At 39.2% G+C, this 23,746-nt stretch overlaps 1 protein-coding gene across 1 annotated transcript in view; it reads left to right on the plus strand.

Annotated features, from left to right (window-relative positions):
- The window catches only part of mettl15 (methyltransferase like 15), a 108,398-nt gene that overhangs the window by 72,806 nt on the left and 11,846 nt on the right, over nt 1-23,746 (plus strand). The window contains exons 4-5 of the mRNA XM_036584466.1: nt 9,421-9,612; nt 16,369-16,547. Of these exons, the coding sequence (XP_036440359.1) occupies nt 9,421-9,612; nt 16,369-16,547 (371 nt within the window). The remainder of the gene's footprint in view (nt 1-9,420; nt 9,613-16,368; nt 16,548-23,746) is intronic.

Genomic DNA, 23,746 nt, shown 5'->3' on the forward strand with positions numbered 1-23,746 from the left:
AAAATATGCCAAAAACAAAACTCAGACCGAAATAAAGTAATTTTACTGTAGTATTCATTTACAGCCTAGAATGTCTTATCTAAATTATGTGGCTGTTTTGTCTATGCAAAATGCAAAGACTGTTTTGGATTTGTATCAGCAGATACTCAATATTAAAATACTTGGATTGGATGAGGGGATGAAATTTTTGATTGACGCATCCCTACAATCGACATATGTAGGGATAAGACATTTTTCTTTGATGTAATATTAGCCGAAAGCTCTCACGAATATGTCCATTGGTGGAGTTACCTTATAAGAGGCAGCTGAGAGTTTAAAACATTTTTTCTTCAATGTGGTGGTAATGGGTAAATATACAAAATGGATGACAAGATATCCCACCTTTACAAAGCCCTTAGTTGTGATTCGTTAGATGTATGTGGATTTCTCATTTCAGGCATTTCTTAATGCCTTTTGTGTATTGTTTTGATGTAAAATGAAGTCTTTCATCTCAGGAACAGTAGCAACAGTGTTTTTATTGTACACAGGGTGGAGAATATAATTAAGTACCATTAGGACTGGAATTATACCAGAATTATGAGGGGAAAAACATTATTACTTCCTTAAAAAAAAGATTTTGTTTCATATGTTTTTGTTCAAATTTACAGACGCAGTCATTCTAGACCTAATTGCAGGTTCTTTTCCAGTTTTGTGGCAGTCTGAGTGATGTTCTTAATTTTGAATAACACTATGTTGTGCTTTGTTGCATTAGGTAGGGTAATTTGCAAATGGTGTAGTGTTGTCTGCTTTGTGTAACATTGCGTTGCTATGAGGAAAGCTTGGCATTTGCAGGACGAGGAGGAAGGGAGGGGCTCAGTGGCTCTCTTCTTCTTCCGATTTAATCAGTGTTTTCGCTCAATTATTGATCACCCAGTGTCAAGGCATGTCACTGATTTTTCCCTCCGCAGGTGAAATGAGCAAGAGATGCACAGCAGTTTGATTTTTTTCTCTCTCTCCACCTCCTGCTGACAGTGGCCTGAGGGTCACCAGTGGAGCACTTCCATGTTATTTACTAGCTCAAACTCGTTCACCTTGATTAACTCGGTTTAATTTGGTAATGGTTGTTTTTAAATAAGATCGCAGATCAATCAGAGCTGATGAAGAAATGTACAGTTTATTGCGTGTCTTTCCGTTTATGAAGGGATGGAGATCATTTTCAGAGACGTATGGCCAAATTAGGGCAGAATCTCTTTCTCCTCAGTCTTTCTATCGATCTAACATCAGAACTCAGAAGAACAGTGAACACCATAGGAGCACATACAGATAACCGAAGCTGGAAAGGTTTCTAATAATAGTTAGTACTGTTAATACATATTTAGACAGTCATTCTTTCTGAATGGTGTCAAAGCAAACTGCATGTGGATAGTATTCATAGGAAATTAAGTATTATGTGGATTAAGGAATCAATCTAATTCTTTTCCTTCTTTCCTCTTCTGCACTTGCAAGAATAACATTGTAAATTAGGGCTGCAACAACTAATCAATGCCATTGATAACATTGGTAAAATAATTGTTGGCAACAGTTTTTTATTGATTAGTTGGCTTAATGACGTTTATGCTCTACATCACTTGACTGAAACAGGGAAAATGCAGATAGCAGAGACTACAGTACATGGCTATGCAAATATGGAAACATCATTTTAAGGTCATCTGAAAATATGCTTTCCTGTAAGATCCAGTGGGGTCCAAAAGTCTGAGACCACTTGTGGAAAAAAACTTCTATTGTGTATTCTAACTTAATCCAAAGGTTTCATTATAAATTATATCATCAGCATAATAATTGCTTTAATGACTGTGTTCACTCGACTCCAAAAGTTTATACAAAAGTCTTTCTGTTGTTTATTTCTGGGTTTAAATGAAAAGAATACCAGATTTTCAGTGTGGTCTCAGGCTTTTGGACTCCTTTGGTGTGGTGTGAGCTCACCTGGTACAGCAACAATGTCATCTTTGAGCATCTGAAGAAAACACTGCATCCACAGCAGACAATGTCAACAGCTCAGTAGTAAAACTGTAGTAAAACTGTCTAAAAGTAGTGTGCCAGTGTCTCTTTTCTGCTAGATCTTTTAAGTAGTTCAGCAAATAAAAAAACACCTTTGGCTGAAGGGATGAGCTGAATTTTCATCTAAACTGCATAGCGAAATTATATTTATATACTTATTATCAGGGTTGCTTCTGCTCTAATGCACATAGACTCGACCACACAGATAAACATTTTTTTCCTCTGTGTTTCGGCTTCCCGCATACGCAAAAGATTTTTTTAGGTCAAGAGTTCCCAACCTTTTCAACAGCGTGGACCAGTGTGTTTTTGATAGACCAGTGATGGGGAAGAGGGGGGTTATGATGCCACAACACGTATGATTAACTTATACAGGCCCGCGAACCAGTCATCGTGCCCCACTAAACCCACTATTTTGTACATTCTTCTATCGTGGCAAATGGCAAAAACAAGGCGAAACTAACTTAGCATAGGAGAGTTTTTGTGTGTTTTCGGAATGCACTTTATGTTAAAGGAAGATGAATCAGCAGACAATTCCTAAGCTGGTAGATATTTGGTAGATTTTCTCTAAATGTGGGTCTCCAGAATGTGTGACTCCTTTGGGCAGATCTACAGTATTTTCTTTCGATTTTTAATTTTATCTGCTACACGGATGCACCGTCATCATATTTTCAACTGAATAATGCGTTGATATCATTTTCATTCGCCTCCAGAGTTTTTTCTGTGTTTGCAGCCCAAATAAAATGAATGTAGATATTAATTTTTCCTTTGAAATAGCTGGTGATGAATGTTTCTGTGTGGTAATAGCAGATTTGATCACATCATGTTAGTGAACGCACAGAAACAATTTAATACACAGAAATAACTTAATTTGTCTTTGATTTATTAAAAAGAAAAGAAACAGCTAGAATACAAATGCAAAGTTTTCATAGAACCAGCCTACTCCCATAATAGTGCTTGCACTGCCAGGTACATTTTATATGTGGTTCCTTTGTTGTTTCTGCTGTGTTGTTTTGGTAAGATAGTGTTTTTATGGGCTATACAGAAGGTCTCTTGCTATGCCCTTGATAAAAAATGCTTTATGTTTTTATGGCACATTGTGGAAAAGGAAGAATGATCCTTATAAATAACATAAAATGTTTAATTCTTGACATAACTGTCATAGCTGATTGGACATCCGGTTAACCAGAACAAAAGCACTTGGGCCAAAATGAATGTATGGCTGGAGTTTTACTCTATTAGCTTATAGCTCTGGTGTTAAGAGGCTTAAAAAATCAATAGCACAAAAATTTAGCAGCAAGCAGACTTTTTAAAACGTGTTTTATTATTCAAAAAAAGATGAGGGAAATTGGTAGTTTTGTGTTGGATGAGACACAGAGGCTGCCTCTTCAGATGTGACCTAAAGCTACAGATAACAGGTACAACACTGGATGCTGTCAAGGACTCATTGTCTTACTCAGGGTATTTTCTCCTCAGTGGACGATGTGCTGACATGTTAGTTTGTCAGAAAAATATATTTCCACTGTTTCTGGATCTAGCTAACCTCAAGTATAGTAGGTAGCCTAGTTAGCAATAAAGCTATACTATCTCTGCCTTCTCAATCATGTTCTCAGCAATGCATCTTTGGCAACATGTTCACATTTAAGCACTTGTGTTTCAAAGTGGCACAGTGTAATATGTATGTTTACTCACAAACACGAGCAAAACCGCAACATTTTAAAGTTTTGTTAAAGCATGAAAGTGACTAAAATAGTTATTTCAATATTGAAATACTGCCACTAATACAGCTTAGTAATGAGGTACCTGTGCACATCACAACTGTGAACTTGCTGTAGTGTTCTACTTACTGAGAATTATACAGTGGAAATGGTTGTTGTCACTTTAGATGACCTTATGTCTTTAACCTGTCAAGACTTTAGAGAGTGCCATACAGATTTTTTTGATTAATAGTAGGTAGTAAAACACTTCAAGCTTTTCCCTTTCAGGTTTTTTTTTATTTATCTAACTAGTAGCCTATATGTCTGTTTCCCAATAAATCAGTCAAACAAACATTTGTGAAAGATATTGCTCACTGACATTTTCAGTCTGTCATTATCTTAAGTCCCAGCAGACGTCCAGAAAACCACTCTTGTGCTCTCTGTGTTATGCTGAAAACAACTATCCAATTCTTTAAATAGACTTTCCCAGACTCCACACAGGGTGTACATAAGTGAGATTATAGGTCAAAGAGCCTTCCCAGTGTTAGCACTATAGAAATCTTAACAACTATACTGTGGTCCTCCCAATAACCCTTTGTCGATACTTGTCGCTGGTAGTGACACATGATTCTTCCCTCTAGCTACTGTTCTTATTGTTTGGTCAGTTGGGGCTGTGCTTGGAGAGATAATGAAAATTATTGGAAAACAAAGCAATAAAAGTAAGGTATGAGAGGCTTGAGGTGTGGAAAATAGTGCAGGGGGGAGTTTGGCACCTCTGAGGCTTTAAATTGGCTGCATATTGACATGAAAAGAGGGGGCGCCCCAAGCTCAAGCAGGCTGGGATGCTTCCTCTCTCCCTCCAAACCCACTGATCCATGGTGGGTGGTTTACGGCTCCCATCGAGAGTGTGCGTGGGCGGGCAGGAGAATGCCTTGCTATAGATTTTCCAACAAATTAATGAGGGTGCTGAAAGAGAGAGAGAGTGAGGGAGAAAGCCCACTCCCTGGCGTAGAGGAGTGAGGGAAGCCCCAGCCGTGGGCGCAGACTTACCGAGCTGCTCCCTCGCCCTTGATCTTTCAGCTTACTCGTGGGCGTGCAGGCCCAGGCACCCCAAAGCCTGCTGGGTAGCACCCCCTGGCTGAGGAGGAGGACCTTTGCTTGCGGAGGAAGCAGAACAGGAGGGGGAGGCGGAGGTGGTGATTTCTCCTTCACTCCCTGTTCTCTTGGAAATGTGTTTGGGTGGAGAGGAGGGGACTCCCATGCTGCAATGGGATTTTGGGGATGTGGGGGTGGGCAGAGTAAAACACACTAAGCCTAGCAATGCTGCTAGGCTTCTGCTGTAGGAGATGCGTTGGAAGTAACACCAGCATGTTTGTAATCCTTCTGGTTGGTGGTGTTCATGAATACTGATATAACCTTTTCAGGAACCAGGATGGCAATTTTAGTTTTAGTTCTAAATTCTCTTTTAGTTTTTACCACAGAGTAGGCTCTTAGTGAATATCACTGCCTTTACAGCTTCACAAAACTCTTTTGTTGGTTTTTAGGTTTAGAAGAGTATTGATCATCTTGCTACACATTAAATTTACATGACATAATTATTTAATTGCTTATGGAATGAATTGCATTTTAATGTTCATTCTGTACCTTCAAGCCTACAACTTTTTTCTGTTTGCTTCATTGTCAGAAAATGACAAAAACATGGCAAAAATGTTAAGGATGAAACAAGACTGTCCCCGCAAGAGTCCACATATCTTTTCTTCTACTTCCAAACACAGATGTGGAAGCGTTTGTAAGTTTGGATGCGCACTTTCCACACAATTTATCCACTTTTAGATGAGCTACACATGACCTAAACAGACAGAAAATGTAAGGAGGTATTTCATAGCATAAACAGGGGAATCTAGAGGGATGTAGGAGCGTTAATGGGTGTGCCGTCTGCCCGTGTAGGGAGATATTGCTTATCCCCAAAAGCAGCAGCAGCTTCTTCCTTCTTCTTCTCGTCTGATTGGCATGATCTATAGCTTCTTACCTGGGTCATGCTCCACTCATGCTCCAACTACAAAAGGTCACATGAAAAATGTATGGCTGCTTAGCAGAAAGGTTGGAGGGGGGGTTAGAAAAAGAGAAAAGCTAAGGTAGGTGGTCCACTTCAAGACTAGATTGGAATATGATTTAACTACAATGACCATTCATGTGATCATGTCTAACTGCATTGGCGAAGGCTGAAAGTGAATAAAGAGAGGAATGTAAAAGGAGAGAGAGAGAGAGAGAGAGAGAGAGAGAGAGAGACGAACCCAGACGCCCACGTGTCCATCTGAATGATTAAGGATGAAAAGGAGTCAGCGTCAGTGCGCACGTCACTTTCCCACCTCCACATCCAACCCAAAATAAAACCGTCTCCATTAACTTCCATACTACTCATCTACACGCTAAGTTGTATGCATGTGTGCGCAAGTGTGTGCACGCATGCTTTCAGACACGTGCACCTGTGCTGAATTAACTCGAATGCTGCAGCATATCTGTCTACCACCACCCATCTCTCCAGGAGGATAAACAAATGGAATGATATTTTGTTACCATCCCTGTAGGGTGCATATTATTGGGTCTCTCCCTCTTTCTCTCTCTGTCTCTCTCTCATGTGCAGCAGTTTATGAACTGCAATAGTCATGAATGCCCACCTTAGCAACTGGGTAACCAGCTCCACGTTAAAGTAGCTTTGCACCTGTCGTCCTTCCCTCTTAGTGAGACTGCGGACACTGAGGCCACCCTGAAGTTAGTGCAGGAGTACTGAACAATCTTGCTACCTTTCTGTATTTTCTTACTTAATCATTTGCTCCCCCTGTAGCTTCAGAACCTCTCCTTTGGTCCTATGTTACTATGAAATTGCTGTAAATCAGTTTTGACGATCTTTTTTTTTAAACTGCAACGAGATGCTTTATAGATCAGAACAGAAAACAGCGAGCTGCTTCATCACTTTTTAGTGTTTTACTCCAAGAATTTCCAACAAGCTGTCATGACTTTAAAGCTTTTTAATGGCTCAGCCAAAAATGATCTGAATTTAAATAATTGTCCCGTCACGCCAAATGCCATCAGTCAAAAATGTTTGAAATTTCTGTAATTTCAAAAGTTTCAGACTATTTTCTGACACAATGAACAGAAGTTAATTTCTGGTTTCAAAATGACTACTACTATTTTTACCTGTGCTATTTTTTATATTTTTATAGATAAAAGTATGACATACAGTGACAGATCGCTCTGTATGACTCATTGTTCATTTCATTTACAGTGTTTTTGTCAGTTATTGATTTGTTTAGCAAAAGTTTTGTTACTTTTTTAATATGTTAGAAAAATGTTATATTTTTAAACAAACATCTTTTAAAAAGATTCTGGTAATCTCTTTGTAAATAATTACACAAAAATGTAGTGTCTATATGTTTAGGTTTGATATTAAGAAACCTCAATTCATAATTCATAATAAAACATCTTAGTGGTTTGAGTAATGAAAACACCAGTATTTTATTAGGTTACAAAGATGCCAGTTCTGTATAGCAGCTTTCTTTATCATTCTTTGGAATTAGGTCACCGAGATGCCTCATTAGACTCCTGGTTTCTGGTTTGGGTGTTTAATAAATCCTAATAATTATTTGATTCGGTGTCCACTCTGGCAGTGTGTTTAGTGTAGGGTAGTTTGCATGACTTGCATATATTACAGGCCCCTAGCCAACTTTCAAAAACAAATATCTTACTGCTTTAAATAGAATTCCATCCTGAGCCCATGCATATCAGTGGGCAGTCAGTAAAAGATGTGACAGAAATAGCCAGTCCTACTTATTCTGATTTCTATAGCTAGGATGCTCATGATACTGCTGATCCAGTGATGGCTAGTGTACGTAGCAGTGCTAGGAACTACAGTTTTGTGCCAGCACATGACTCATAGATTAATAAGCAGCACACATGAAACCTGAAGAGAAATTAGCTCCATGTGACATCTTTGTTACCTATTCATTAATTCTTCATTGGGAACAATGTAGGCTTAGTGAAGTAATTGAATACTATGCTATTTTAAAAGGCAAAGACACTATTCCTACTGTAGATGACCAGATCTGATGTGAAAGACTGGTCTTGTAGCCGAGTGAAGCATGCTTTAACTGAGATGGAAGTCTGTAGGCACTTCACAATTCAATTAGATTTTGATTCAAGGTGATAGGATGCGATTATAAAATGATTTTTATTAATTCTGATGCATCTTGTTTTTTATTTTATATGGCTACATTTTGGTTTTTACGTATATTTGCCTTCACAAGTAGCCCATCTTCACAAGTAGCAATTTCAGCTGTGTCGAATATGTTTATTATGGTCTGAAGCATTCATATGAACGAATTATGGCTGCAAACATACTAGCATGTGTGAAATCTTGCAGTTTTTCCTCCTCCAAGTAGGCGGTATGTAATTTTGTTTAGTGGTAGTGGAAACACTGAGCCTATGATTAGATCGACCTGCCTGCAGTCTAGAACTCCCATTGAAGTCTCCCATTGAAACATATGTTGCATTATTAAGCTCAAAATATGACAACAAAGGCCTTGTTTGGTTGCACAGCTGAAGACTTGCATAAAAGAAGAATGACAAAAAGTCTTGCTTTCAAAACTGGATCAAGTTGTGTCTTCAGTCCCCAAACAATTATTGAGTGCTGTTAAAAGGAAAGATGATGTAACAGTGGTAAACATGCTCCTGTCCCAGCTTTTTGGAACGTGTTGCAGGCATCAAATTTGAAATGATCGTATATTTACAAAAATCATTAAAGTTTATTGGGTAAAACATCAATTACTGTGTTTCTTGTACTGTGTTTAATTTAATGCATGTAAACAGAATTAACCAACCACTGCTTTCTGTTTTTCATTTCACATGCTGTCCCAACTTTTTTGAAGTTGGGTTTGTACAATCTGCAGTGCCAGTGTTTCTACTGAGATTATGATAAGCATTTTTAAAACAGATAAATTAGCTAAAAATGCTAAAGTAACCATTAGTGATAAATATAGCAGCAAATTCAAAGTCAAGAAAAAGCATGCCACCTAATGCAGATTAGACAAGCTGGATGTATGAAGTAGCATATTCTAGACACTTTAAAAGTAAATTTTGCATACATACCCAAAAATCAATATCAGTTCAGAATGTGTTTAAAGTATGCGATAGCCAAAATGATTGAATCGGTCAGGTTGGATCATAAAGCAATAATAAAAACGTTATAAAATGGATGTTTCAAAATGTGTTCATAAACCTTAAAAGCAGTTCAGAGTGCATTACACAGCACATGTACCAAAAGGATTGTACATTTTACTGTAGCATTCTTGGCAGCTTTGAATATGAAAAAAGAAAACTAGATTAGGACCTTCCTAATACCTAAATATAACAAGAATATGAGATAATTAAATTAGATAAATAAAATTAACCAAACCAGTGTTTACAGAAAGATACGAAGTTATAAATACGTCATCTGGAACTTAAAAATTTAAAATTTACAACCAGCTTGTGTCAGATTACAAAGACATCACTGAGGTTATAAAGCTGCCACAAATTGGGTTACAGAGATGCCAGTACAGATGTCTCTGTCTCTGTCTATCTCTCATTCTCTCTCTCTCTTTCTCTCTCTCTCTCTCTCTCTCTCTCTCTCTCTCTCTCTCTCTCTGGGTAGAGGCCAGGTGAAACCAGTGCTTGGACGCTTCAGTGAGTTGAAGGAGCTCCTGGAAGGGCTCGGTCTGGGGAATGGTAGCGTGGACGCTGCCCTGCTGGATGCTGGCTACTCCTCCATGCAGATGGACACAGCAGAGAGAGGCTTCTCACTCAGCAAGGACGGACCCTTGGACATGAGAATGGATGGAGACAGGTGCTTGCTTGAGTTACTGTTGATATGTTTGTCAAACTTTAGTTCAGGCCGTCTTGCAGCTTCTGTAGCACTTGTGATAACAGTCTAAAATGTTCAGTAGCACAAAAGAACATTTACAAGCACACAGACTACATTTGAAAAGATTTTATTATTTAAAAAGCTGCCCTGTCAGATGAGCTAAAGCAAAAACTAACACAAGTGGTAGTCGGTGCGATACATGCTGAGGAAGACGCAAGATCTTTTAGCAAACTTTTAATGAAACATTACATATGATGATATGCGTACAAGTGCATTATTATTTATGTTTACACAGAATGTTTTTAATAGCCAGTATGAGTCCTGTTTAATCTGGTACAGTACGACACAGTTCTGTTTAATCAGACTAATTTATCAAGCTGTCAGCAGCTAAGAAAAGTTAACTTAACCCTGTTTAAGATGGTTTAGTTTTACCTGGGGAGGTGTTATATTTTGAGAGATTACCAACAATGTTTGATTCTAATCCAGTATGAATCTGCAGTGTCCATAGTTTTTACTTCGCCAAACTTGGAGCTCCTTTAGTAATAGTAGTCCTGTTCGAATTGACATCACAGTAAAGTAATAATGTATGGTCTTCCGCGTAGTTTAATACAAAACTTTTCTTAACACCTATTCAAGCATTTATTTTAGCCACAGGAGGCCTGGCAACGTAATGTGTGTGTGATTTGACTGGCCGATTCATATAGGATAAAGAATCTATGTGATTTCCCTGAGTTGCCCTAAGTAGCCCGGGTCGAAACGTCATCACACAGATGTTTACCTCAGGATTACGTGACAGGCGCCATACTTCAGAACAATAACAACATGTTTTGTGGCTATAATGTTGCCCCCCCCCACCCCCCACCAAAAAAAAAAATAGTAATAATAATCTTGACCCTGGACAAGGGAAGAGACTTTACATCTCATTTCAGTATTTGGTGCCAGCCATCCTACCCTCCCACAACTATGGACATGAAAGATTCATTCTGTAATAATTTCACGGATCCCATCAGTAATCATTGAAATTAAGAAGTATTAGGTAAAACTAATCCAGCTCAAACAGGGCTTTAGCCTAATAATTCAGACTAATTTGTTTCCATTGCTGTTCTCACTGCAGGTTTGTTCTGAATTTTTCCTTCACATAACAGAGAAAATAGCACTTAGGGACAGTTTGGCTGACTGACTGACAGACGTGGTCATCAATACAATCATTGTCTGGGGTTATACAGTCTTATGCAAAAGTTTAGGCGTCCCTGGTCAAATGATGTTTTGTTTTGTTGATTTTATAAGTGAAAATAAGTCAACATATCCTTTACAGAGAGCAAGTCTGCACATTTTAATGCACACTAACTGATTATTTGATGAATGTAATATATTGGGGAAAGAAAACATAAAATGTGGTCTATGCAAAAGTTCTGGCACATTTTAGACTTTGTTTTATTTTTGTTCTAGTATGTTAAACTCAGCAAATAAACAGAAATTGTGCACTAAAATGAGCAGTAAAATGACACATTGAAGCCTTGTAGAGGATGTGATACTTATTTTTACCTAGAACATCAACAACACATGTAATTGCACTGGGAGGTCTTCAAACCTTCACATGCAACTGGATGTGTAGTTTCTTGAGTATTTTTCAGTGGCTTTAAGCATGTCTAGCCAATCGGATTTTAGTCCCGGAGCTATCCATTTTGTTAAAGGACTTTTAAAACAAGTGGTACTTTGGGAATGAGATTCGTTACAGTCGGCACTGTATGTCTTTTCCTCCATCTATCTGTGATGAGACTGTATGATAAATTTTGAAATCTGCACAGGTGGAAGACGTTAACTGATTAATGCTTGTTGAGGTGCACAGAAGTACCGCAGAGAGAAGCAATTCGGAAAGCAGGACTCTAGAGTCCTCAAGAGTTCATCTGCTGTTGTACTGATAAGATAAGCTCACCCGCTCAACACTACATATAAATACTGTATACCAAAAACCTGTTACACCAAGCGTGAGCTTTGGCCTTGGAGATTTATAAGGCATATCAGGAATGTTCTCTTGAGGATGTAGGAGGAGATGAGACAGGAAAAAGAGGCGATGGAGAGGGGCAGTGAAAGAGAGGAAGAAAGGAAGAGCGAGAAATGTGTTGCTGCGTGTGTGTGCTCATGCGTTTGGATGAGTAGGTGTGTGAGTGTGATGGTAATCTCCCCTCATTTAAACAGCAGGGCTGTTTGGGTTCAGACGCGTTTCAAGGTGATAGAGCCGCCCACACGCGAGGAGATTTCTCTAATGGAGAGAAAACACCATCACAAAAAATGAGCTCCAGCCTTCGAGACTCTAAACTTGCATAACAAGCGTGAATAGAAGCCAGTGAAACTTACTTCAGCCAATCACATATGTACCAAGTTAGCCCAAAACTCTACAGGTAAATCAGCTGAAGAACGTTCCTATATGTTACTAGTGAAAGTTTAGACACACCTACTTATAGAAGTGTTTTATTTTTACTTTTATCATTTTTTTCTGTTTACTTTTTAAAGCACATTTTAGAATAATTATGAAAGCACTTAAAGCAGAAATACTGGCCTTATACCAGATAGAGCTATTTAGACACATCTGATTGGCTCAAATGCATTAACGAGCATGAGCATTCCGCTAATTAACTTTTAATGAGGCACACATAGGAATTAGGATGATCTAATGATTGTAATGATGGTGGTTCAACATTTTCTAAATCTAGCTTCCATAAAAGTTCTAAATGATATTTACTACTTGGATGGAGTTTTTTCCTCTTTTTTATTCATAGGCATCAACTTAACGGTTTACTTTTCCATTCAAAAGTTTGGAACCGCTGTTGTTTTCAGTAATATAAAACCAATTTGGTTGCCGATACATATGTAAAATGACGTAATATAGTATCCTGTGCAACTTCTCAAATTATTTCTTTTAATAAATTATACATTAACTGATAAAATTTCAGATGATTAGTAGAAAGCTAGGAAGCTGTAAATAAAAATTAAGAAAAGCAGTTTTCTTATTTCCTTGAATTTGACAAAGAGCAGTTCATAGTTATGTGAGTAGAAACAATAAGCAGAATGTATTTGTTATCTTAAATAATTCAGTGATAGTACTTTTCATCATGTTGAATGCCTAACTGAACATGAACCTCACATGAACGCAGGGTGAGCATGAAAGTAACGTGAATGCAGTTTCCAGTTTTCATCATCTACTTCCAGTAAGAGCAACAATGGCTACATGTCTGTTAGTTAGTTTGCTGCTTGTTGGTTTATCCAAAGTTTTCCCACGATCACTGTCCAGCATAGTAACCGAATCACCGATGTTGCAGCATCAGTGATGTGCTTGTAAATGACACTTCAAATGTGTGACAAACAAATCACAAATGACTGCAGTTGTTGTAAATAACTTTAATTTTTATGAAGTTTTTGAAGTGGGCCTCAGGGAACCCTGCCTTTTAAAATTGTGTTTGAAAGTGAGAACTGCAGTCACGCATTTAATCACAGTAACATACAGCATGCAAACAGCTGGGCGTCAGTGTGGAACTGCAGTTCACAGGGTTAAACTAGAAAAATGCGTCAACAGTGTTTAAAAAAAAACAGTGATGATAATCATTATCGTGCATTATTAATATGTTAACTTTGACACTACTTAAAAAATACAGTAAATAAATATTAAAAGTTTTGGCTTTGTATTCACAGAATTCTTGAATTATTGAATAAAACTTAAAATACCTTTTGTTGAATAGTTGTTAAAATTTAAATGTATATTAAATAAGTTATTATAGTATGTAAAATCACTGGACTTGTGAATATACAGTCATATACAAATGTTTGAACACCCCTGGTCACATGATGTGTTTTGTGAAAATTAAGTTAACACATCCTCTACAGGGCAAAAAATTAAATATGGCATTTTCATTTTTCTACTCATTTTGGTACACAATTTCTGTTTATTTGCTGAATTTAACATATTGAGAGAAACAAACATAACAAGAACTTGTGCCATCACTTTTGTATGCTTAGCAAATAAACACTAATTGTGCATTAAAATGTGTAGAAATGTGTTCTCTGTAAAAGATGTGTTCAAAATCAGCAAAATGCCATTGGACCAGGGCACCCAAACTTTTGCAAACAACTCTAGCAAGCACTTTCAAGCTTTTGAGCAGTAGTCTGTTTACAAATTTCAAGTAATTAAGCTTAAACCTTTAGATAATCTGTTCAAACATGTACATTCAAGGGTATCCAAACTTTTGACTGCTGCTTTGTAATTATGATGTATGCAGATGCACTGATAGCAGGTTCACTGTCTTGTCACCCATGGAAACATGCACACAGGCACTGCACACAGCAGTACATTGTTCTGTGCATGGCTGGCACAGACAGTTAAAGGAAAACAAACTAAAAACCACAAAGAAGAACGGTGCTCTGTTTGCCAGTGCTAATACCAGCCATTTGCTTTGTTTACCTGTAAACAAAGGTGTCCCCCGCGGCAGCTTCTTTTACCGGCTATAATTAATATCTATTCATCTAACAAGCCCCTCATTACTCACTCCTTTAATGTTCCCCTCGTTATTTTGAAAAATGGATGGAGGTTCCTCTCTAACTTTTATGAAGAAATTTGGTGGGAAGTTTGTGGTGTGATAATGACCTGGATAACCCACCCACCATGACTGACTCCAGAATTATTCTGGGGGCGAGAGAGAGAGAGAGAGAGAGTGAGAGAGTGAGAGAGTGAGTGAGTGAGTGAGTGAGAGAGAGAGAGAGTGAGTGAGTGAGTGAGTGAGTGAGTGAGTGAGTGAGTGTGAGAGAGAGAGAGAGAGAGAGAGAGAGAGAGAGAGAGAGGGTTTTAAACAGGTCGAGTGAAGACCAGCCCACAGAGTCGAGAAATGCTAATCCTTATCTTCACATCACTCAATGCTAGCAAATGCAACTAAACTTTTTTTTCCCGACACTCACATCCAACCTCCGCTGACCTTGAAGGAAAAGAAAGGACGGTTTGTCCACGTCTGAGTAACGCTTCCACCGTTTTTGTTGTGCCCACGTAAACTGACGAAACCGTGATGCTGCGAACTTCCTCGTGCATCTTGAAAGAGTAATCACGATGCGTCAAAGGAGAGGGCATGGCAGTGCCTACAGCTCAAGGCTTCCTGTGAACATCACTGGAAGGCATTGTTTGACATTCTCTCAAGAAAAAATTGAGTTATGTGATGAAAGGATATGGTGAATGTATGTAAAACATGAATGGGTGAGGATGAATATTTACACATAGAGGGATGCAACGATATGGGAATTGTGGACTGATGCTGATATCCGATATTTTTTGTGTACATATCTGGGACAACATCTACCTGGATTAGCGTTACAGGCAAATAGAACATTTCCACATAGTAACAAATACAGTCATTTTTTTTTTATTATCTGCTGACACTGATATGATTCCGATTTTGTCGTTCATCCATAGATATGTATAATCAGTTTAGAAGTTTTCTAGTTGGTATACTTAGACACTTTTCACTCTTGTTTGAGCTAGAAACTTTAGGATTTTGGTACCAAAATGGTGCAAAAATGAAACTAGAATGGGCTTATTTTTTGCCCCACACAGGAACATCAGCAGTGGTGCTGGATAATTTACACTCAATTGAATTCAGCTTTGTCAGAGTACCTTTAAATTACAGTTCCTGACTGTGCAAAAGTCTTAGTCTATACACATTGGCAGTTAGTGTGTTTTGCTTGTAAAACTATATATTATTAGAATTAATGCCAAAAAAAACATAAATACAGTAAAAAGCGACAAGAACCTAGTAGTTTGAAAATGTAGTTAATATGTTGTAAGCTAGTTTGAAGAACAAAGTTTGGTTCCGCATGTCTCCTGGACACCTCCAACCATCACATGGATTTATTCCATTTAAACACCAGCACACTTGATGTAGCATAATGAAGTATTGATTAGCTGAACCAGATGTTGGATGAGAACTACAATTAATTTGGAAATGGTTAAATATTGACATACATAAAATTACTACTTATTGTGTTATTATTATTTGTATTTGTTCTAATAGTAGTGTTTTGTAGAGCAAATAGATACTTACTGTCAAATCACACAGCTTATTCTTAGTCCTTAGTACTAGCACTGTACTATTTCAGTACTGTAGTTGAAACTTTTCTGAATTTTCTTTATTATTTTCACATCATAATAGCCAACAATAATAATTGATGTAGAAAGGGGCGGAACTATGAGGCACTCAGGTTTAGCACAAAAGGTGTGAAACTTTGCTAATTGTGTGTAATACTTAACAGTTTTCATTTAGTGCTTGCATATAAATGTATGTCTCTCTGTCTGTGTCTCTCTCTCTCTCTCTCTCTCTCTCTCTCTCTCTCTCTCTCTCTCTCTCCTTCTCTCTCTCTCCCTTTCAGAGCTATAGGTACCATAATGGGTAGCACTACCATTTAAAGCTGAAAGATGAATGAACTGGAGGTTTATTTTAGACATTTTGGGTTTGAGATGTATATATTTGTGCTCTCTCTCTTTCTCTCTCACACATACACACACTCTTTTTATAGATCTCGAGCCCACATCTCCCAGAGTGGGAAGGGGAGGAAGAGAGGAGGAGGAGGGAGCGAGGGAGGGAGGGCTTTTTTTTTCTTCCTTTCTTTCACCGTGTGTCTAAGAGGCTGTCAGCCTTTGGCTCCTGTCGGCGAGGAGCCTGTGACGTCAGTGGGCTTAATTGGGCTCCTCTTTGTGCGTAGGTACCCCGGCATGCCCCGCGCGGCTGACGCCGTCAACGCCTTGGATCAGCGGGCGCTTGCGTCCATACTAGCCGCGTACGGGGAGGAGCGGCACGCCGGCAAAATCGCGGCGGCCATCGCACGGGCACGCAGCGTCCAGCCCATCGCCCGGACACAGCAGCTGGCCAGCATCGTGGCAGGTACTAAAAAAACAACACTCCCCACACCCTAAAATTAATTCATTCCCCGACGCCATATTCTCGCTCTGCTCAAAGAAAAAAAGGAGTGGCGAGACATAGAGAGGCAGAGAGAAAGGGGAAATATTCATCCAATCCATCCAAAAGTCCTCCCTCTGGGACCTATTTGTCGTGGAATGAGGGAGGGAGCGAGGGAAAAGGGAGAAATGAGAAGAAGGGAAAGGGAGCGATGCCGGCTATAATTCTGAAAATCTCCCGTCCTTTTCTTTTCCCCCGTTCATCTGCCCATCAGCTTCTGTCTGACTTTCTGATGTGAGCCTTATTAATAAAAACATGGCACAACAAACAGACAAGAGAGAAAGAGACAGAGCTAGCAAAGCTAATGGATGTTTTTATGAATTAATTATTTTACTTTTATAAATACATACATTTTTATTACCCTACAAGACTGCTGGGTTTGTTTACTGTTTTTTTTAATAAATAAATTCTTATTTAGACTTGCACCCATCCTTAGACTACCCCTTTCTTTTCCATTGTCACCCCCCCTCCACCCTTGTATGTGTCCTTCGTTGCACCCCCACCATCGCACTTCGCAAAACACACGTCTCGCGCAGGCATGCGCACATATACGCGCACCACATTGCGGCAGCTTTATGATGGTATATGATATATTTATCATCCGCTTTGGTTTTTCGTTGTTATTTTTATAACCCTGCACTGTCGCTGTTACTGGTGAGCGAGCGAGAGAAGGAGGGAGGGAGGGTTAGGGGCGGTTCAGTGGATGATGGTAGCGCGGGGTGAGCACGTGCGTCACGGCTGGAGAACAGGTGTGAGTGAGGGCAGTTGTTTCATCTTCTTTGAAGAGCCGAGCGAGTCAACACCAATGTTTATTCCAATCAATCCGGAAGGTCCCGACTCACGCGGGTCCCTCGGGAGCGCTGACGGGGCCAGCAGCTTCGCCCGTTGCCCAGGGAAGCGAGTGACGGGGTGGAGGAAGGGAAAGAGGGAGGCTCTGAGTGTGCATGTCTATATCGGTGTGGTTGTAAGAGGGGTTGTAGACACCATAATGATAGGTATCAAGGGAGTTCTCTCTTTTTTTTTTCCTTTTGTTTCCTAATGTAAATTACACTACCCCATGACGCCTTTCTGCCCCTTGTGTTTGGGGCTTTGCTGTCCTCTGCATCTGCTTCCCCATAGGCACAAATAAGGGAAAAAAAGAGTTTTTCTTTTACTCCCCTCATCTTACCCATTGTTTGCAGATTGGTACAGGTTTTCCCTCCTCATAATCGACCTCAGGACTCCTAATGCATTTTTGTAATGCTCTATGAAGCAGTTGTCAGATCATAACCCCTTTATAGGTCTAGACAAATCCTGTCTCTCAAAGCTACATACCTTACATTGTAGTTCCAGAGTTGCTGTCAAAAAATTCCCTAGTACTGAAGTGAATAATAGACCTGTACTAACTGAAAAATAATACCAGAACTTAAAGGATTAAACCCAGAATCGGCCTCCTCTCTATCCGTGCACACAAGCAACAAGCAACGCCCCTATTAGTAGCTGCTGCTGCTTAATGGAACACGCCAGAGAGGAGCTCTGTCTGCGCAGGTCTAATATTCTCATCAATATGGACCCAGCTGGTGTGACAGAAGATTACACAGAGTCCCGCAGGAGAGTGGCCCCGCGCCCCTCAAGCTCGGCTCAGCGTTTGCCGGGCCAGTCTGAATCATAATGAGCTCCAGGCTAAAGCTGGCACCGCTCCTGCAGCTCGTTCACACTCTCAGTGACACTAACCAGTTACACCCACCCTCCCCCAGCCCACAATCACACACCACACACACCCACCTCCCTTTATTATCCCCATCTCAATCAGCAGTCTGCATAGTCCTCAAAACCCCTTTTTCCTGTTTCTTTGTTTTCTATTTATTTATATTAGTTAATTTCTATTTATTTACATTATTTTTATTTATTTCAGTCAGTTGATGACAAATTTATCATAAATTATATTTCAGGGCAGAAGCAAATAATAAATAAACAAATAATTAATGGAACATTACTGTGTCAGAGAACTTTCATTTATTTAATTTATGGTCAAGGCTGGCCTTTATTACAGCCTTCATTCTCTTTGGCAGACTTACTTTCAGTTCTTCAAAGAAATCTGCAGGGATATTTTTCCACACTCCCAAAGTTCAGTCTTAGAAGTTGGTTGCATATTCTGCTTCTCACATCTATGTAAACACACTCAGTGATGTTGAAGTCTGGTGGTCAGTCCATTGTTCTGAGAACACCAGCAGCTTCTTTGTTTGGATTTCAGATTTTCGTCTTTTGTGTCTATTTTCTTTTCTTAGTAAGGGCTTCTTGAGAGGTACACATCCTTTCAGACTCATAGCTTTGGGTCTTCTCACAGTGGAAGTATGGATAGAAACACCTGTGGATGATTTCAGATCTTAAGCAAGAGTGAAGCTTGATTTTCTCAAAGATGAAAACTTTATGTACTGTTTATCTGATGAGGACAGTTTTGGTGGTCTACCAGGTCTTGTATGGTTGCTAGGACTCCCATTTTCTCAGTATTTTTTTAAATAATTTTAAAACTCCAGTTTTGGAATTTCCTGTATTTTTTTTACTCATTTTTTATTTGACTTTCTTCTTTCTTATGCAGGTGTGGTCTCAGACTTTTGCACAGTACCAATCCAGTTTAGTAATTTCATGCTGGATTGCTACCTTTTAAATAAATAAGCCCTATGCAGCTGTGTATCATGATGAAACTATGCAGCTTTTCTGAAACAGCAGCTTTGCCCTTTTGCCAGCATGAAATGGAGCAGCTAGATCAGCGCAAGTTGGATTTCCTAATGAGTGCAGGCAAGTTTGTACACTTTGCAGTTTTGTTCTTGCCCTGTGAAAATCACACACACACACACATATATATATATATATATATATATATATATATACATATATACACACATTCTAAAACATCATCTGATTGATTTGGCAAAGCTCAAGGCCTTTGCTTGGTGCGGTTAAAGAATCGTTTAAGCCCGTGGTCCTGTTAATATCAGCGTGGAACGCTAATCAGCGCCTTATCGATCACTGGCTGGAGTGCAGCCTTGTTGTAGCTCTGATGAAAATTGATCTTTCAGTTTCTCTTTGAGTTTCTCCGGGGCCCCCCAGCCCTGTTCGGGGCTTTGTGACACTTCTTGGAGCCTACGTTAGCAGATCACTCTCTCCAAGGCCATGCTCACCTTTACAGTTTTGCTACAGTCAGATATTTTTGGACACGCTTGATCCCACCTTCCCTTTTGTGCCAAGTGTGGGATTCCTATAGACAGGTTTCTGTGCAACGTCATCAGAGAGCTGTGCGCACAACTGGGTGTCAGAAAGCAACAGAAGGCAGCACTTTTTACGGCAGTCTTCACAGCATAAAACAACAAGGACAAGGAGCAGTTGTGCTGTAAACTGCACAAACTGCAGAGAAGATGCTTAGAGAATATTTAATATTTCGAGGGGATCACATCCCTTTGCCAAATACTGCAGAAGATTATGGATCCAGGCCATCAAAAGAGCAGATTGGGGTCCCAATGTTCCTAAAGGCAGTGAAAGACTGTGCAGCACCCACTGCATTTTTTTGAAAGGGTGATTGGCTATCAATACAGCCGCATTTTCTGACACAGCGATTTAGACGAGGCAGAAGTCAGCTTCCTGTTTGCCAGCGTACTGTTTGTATTTTCCGTTCCACCTAAGTACTATTTAAGGTAGTATGGAAAAATTTGAACAAGAAATGTGAAGCTGACTTCAGCTTTGTGTGATGTACCTACAGTTTTATGTAGAGCTCCTCCTACAAATGGGGGCTAAGGTCAGACGTTTTGGTCACACAGTTTGTCAGAACATCGTCAGTACGTTTCTGTTTGCTAACATTAGCTAGTTAGGTAATATGTAAGTTACCTCTGTGTGTGATTTTTATCAACGATAACTACACTAAACTTTACTGGTTTTGTTCGGTAGGTCATAGCCTGACTAAATTGTCTGTTTACTTAGCTTAGCGACGGTAATGGTACCACCATCCTCCTAATATTATCAGATAAGGAGGGGATAGACACACTCAACACACAACAAAACCAGGTAGGCCCCAAAGATTCAGTTGTATGCCAAATTACGAACACCTTCAGTTAAATTATATATTTTTTTAAAAATAACTTTATGCGTACTTTACAGGAAACACTCATAAATTTGCTATTTTTTGACAAATTTTAACATATTGGGGAAAAACAAGTATAAATATATATAAATATTCCGTTGAAAACAGTAATGTTTCTTCAAAATGTGCAGAAGTGTGTTCCTTGTAGAGGAATTTACTTTCACTTACAAATCAAGTAATCAACGAAATCAATGGAATTCAGCCAACTTCACATACAACTGTATACATGTGGTCAGTTATTTATACTTATCATCTGTTGCAGGGCTGCCCAAAATGTGGTGCACAGGCCAGAGTTGAGCCGTGAGGACATTTGATTTGGCCATCTAGAAATTTAGCCTTACCCCACCCTCTCACCAAACATATCTTTATACTATAAATTAATGATGACATTTTGCATATATATATTCTTATATTTTGAAGTAACAAAATATAGTGCAGTAATAATTTGTGTACTGTTTTGTCTTTTTGGCCCTTGACCCCACACAAATTCTGCACCTTTGGCCCCCTCAAGACAAAATGTTTGGGCACCCTTGCTCTGTTACTTTAGTTGTTATTATTTTTCTTATTGTGTATGATACCAATGAAAGGCACCTTGTTTTATGTAAGTCTTTATACCTATTAGAACTGGTTCTTTATATCAAAAGAATGGTTCAGTTATTATTTGAGATAATGAAACCTTTTTCATAGAACCTTTTGCTAAAGCTGTACTTACTGCAGTGCATTGTGGGATTGTAACAGGTGAACTGGATATTCTACATTATGTTTTTGGCAGCACTACGAAACAAATGACACATTCCTAAAATAGTGCGCTAGATAGTGAATAGTGGATAGTTGAGGACCTAGCGCTCTTGTCTGCTAGGAGCCACCTGCTGGGAAGAGCATTTCCTGTTTGCATATGGAGTTCCTGTTGGCTGAGGCGACTCCACTACGCTGACATGAAGCCTCACATGGCAGATCCACAGCTGGCCAGTGAGGCAAAAAAGGCAGGCAAAAAACTAATAACAACCAATGCTATACACCAGCCCCGCTCCGCCGAGAGTTCCCCCTCCAGCCAATTGCAGCCCAGCGTTCCAAACACTGGACAATATTCATAATGTAGCGTGTTCCCGTGTGGCTTGTTGCTTTTATAAAGGAGGATTTATGAGCTAATAATGAAGTATTACGGTCCACCACCATTGTGCTTGTAACCAGGTACTGCCTCTGTGACATGTGCTAGCTGTGCCACTCGCTAAAGGCCCTTCCAGGACTTTGAAGGAAAGTGGCGTCAGTCAGAGCTGTCGAAAGATATTAGATCCTCTGCCTTCCATCTCACAGGCAAAAGCTCGGATCATGCCAGAACGGGAGATAATATTTAAATTTGAGGTAACTGCGCAAGGTAAATGAGAAGATGGAGGGCTTTCATTTTATCTCTCTCATTTTTCTCTTTTTCGTCCCCAGACATAGACGAGCAAAGATATGTAAGTTCGTCCGTGAGCCATAGTCACAGCAGATGACTCATCAGTTTGTTGTCATAGCAAGGGATTCAGTCCTGTACTGAGGATTGCAAAGCCTCCAACAGCCGTAAAACCAAACCAGAAAGGAGCAGACTTACTTCAGGTTCAAATCATCAAATTAAACAAGAATCTTAATTTAGCTTATTTTCATTTTGACTCAGTTAAGTACTTTAGAGGGAAATTCCACAAATCTTTGTGAATTATCGCATATCATTGAGATGTGAGCAAAGTCATTCAGAGTATTTTAATGTGAAATGGTGCATTGTAGAGAAACTCAAATTTCTTTACAGTGGTGGTGATAGGAACTGGGGGTTGTGATTTCTACAACACAAATATAGTCATTTTATTTAATATACAAAATGACCAGTGAATCTACACGTTTTATATAAGTTTTTACATTGTAACTGTTTAAAAAAAACGTAAAAATTGGTAACTCTACAGGAGAAGGTGAAAACATTCTTAAATTTTAATGTAAGTTATTGTAAAAAGAGATTTTATTTCAAGTATTGTTTTAGCATTTCTATAACCATTTGTATAATACCTTCTTTGATGTATCTTTTAGACACATTGAAAACTTTGGACATCTGATTGCCATCACTACTATTGTGAACAATTCTAACTAGTTTCTCTAGAATGGAGCAGTTCACATCAAACTACTCTGAATGCCTTTGTTTATATCTTAACAGTTGAATTATGCAGAAATTTGGGAAACTTGGTGAAATTTTCCTTTAAGCAATTTCCTCAGTGAGGTTTTGCACATATTAAAGAGTTTTTATACAATTATGTCCAAACCAAGAAGCTTGATTTCACTTGATCCCCTTTAACTGCTTAAAACAAAAGTAGATTAGCCAAAACAATGACATAAAAGCCAATACAGTCAATAAGGATGTGTTCAAATAGTTACCCGGCTTTACGATCTACAGAAGATCAGTCCTAACAGCAGGGTACATGTGTAGATGTCGACTTGGCCTGGCTCTTGATCAGAGATTTTTCCCTGGCTCTGAACCTCCCGACTGTCCGTTTTGACGGGCTGTAATTGGAACGATTCAGCGGGACAATTTTCAGCTCATCCACCTCACCTGGACACCTGGTGTCAGTGACACAGCTTCTTGTAGAAGAGAGTGTTAACCAGGCATTGCGTGGTGTAACAGTCACTCAGAGTAAGAGTGCTGAAGTTGGACTGTTTCTTGTCTTTCTTGTCTAAGCAAATCCCTTTGCATGGACAAGGGAGGATCAGGGCTTCCACAGTGCGTACCTACTGTACTCTTCAGGCCCTGCAGGATTAAGTCACTGTCCCTTTAAGAACTGTACAGTAAGCATCCCTGGAACATAGCGTCATGGTTTTGCTCTGTCCCACATTCAGCGGCCTGCTTAACTCTCAATTCCAGTTTCAGTACACTCTCTGTTCCATGCCCAGCTACACTTCCAAGCCAGTTTTATGTTAAAGGGCTCATGTTAAGGAAAAACGTGTGTAAGCACTGTTAAAGTTTCAACACATACTGTTCACATCTCAGTCT

The sequence above is a fragment of the Colossoma macropomum genome, unplaced genomic scaffold (assembly GCF_904425465.1).
Source record: "Colossoma macropomum unplaced genomic scaffold, Colossoma_macropomum, whole genome shotgun sequence".
NCBI classification, from domain to species: Eukaryota; Metazoa; Chordata; class Actinopteri; order Characiformes; family Serrasalmidae; genus Colossoma; species Colossoma macropomum.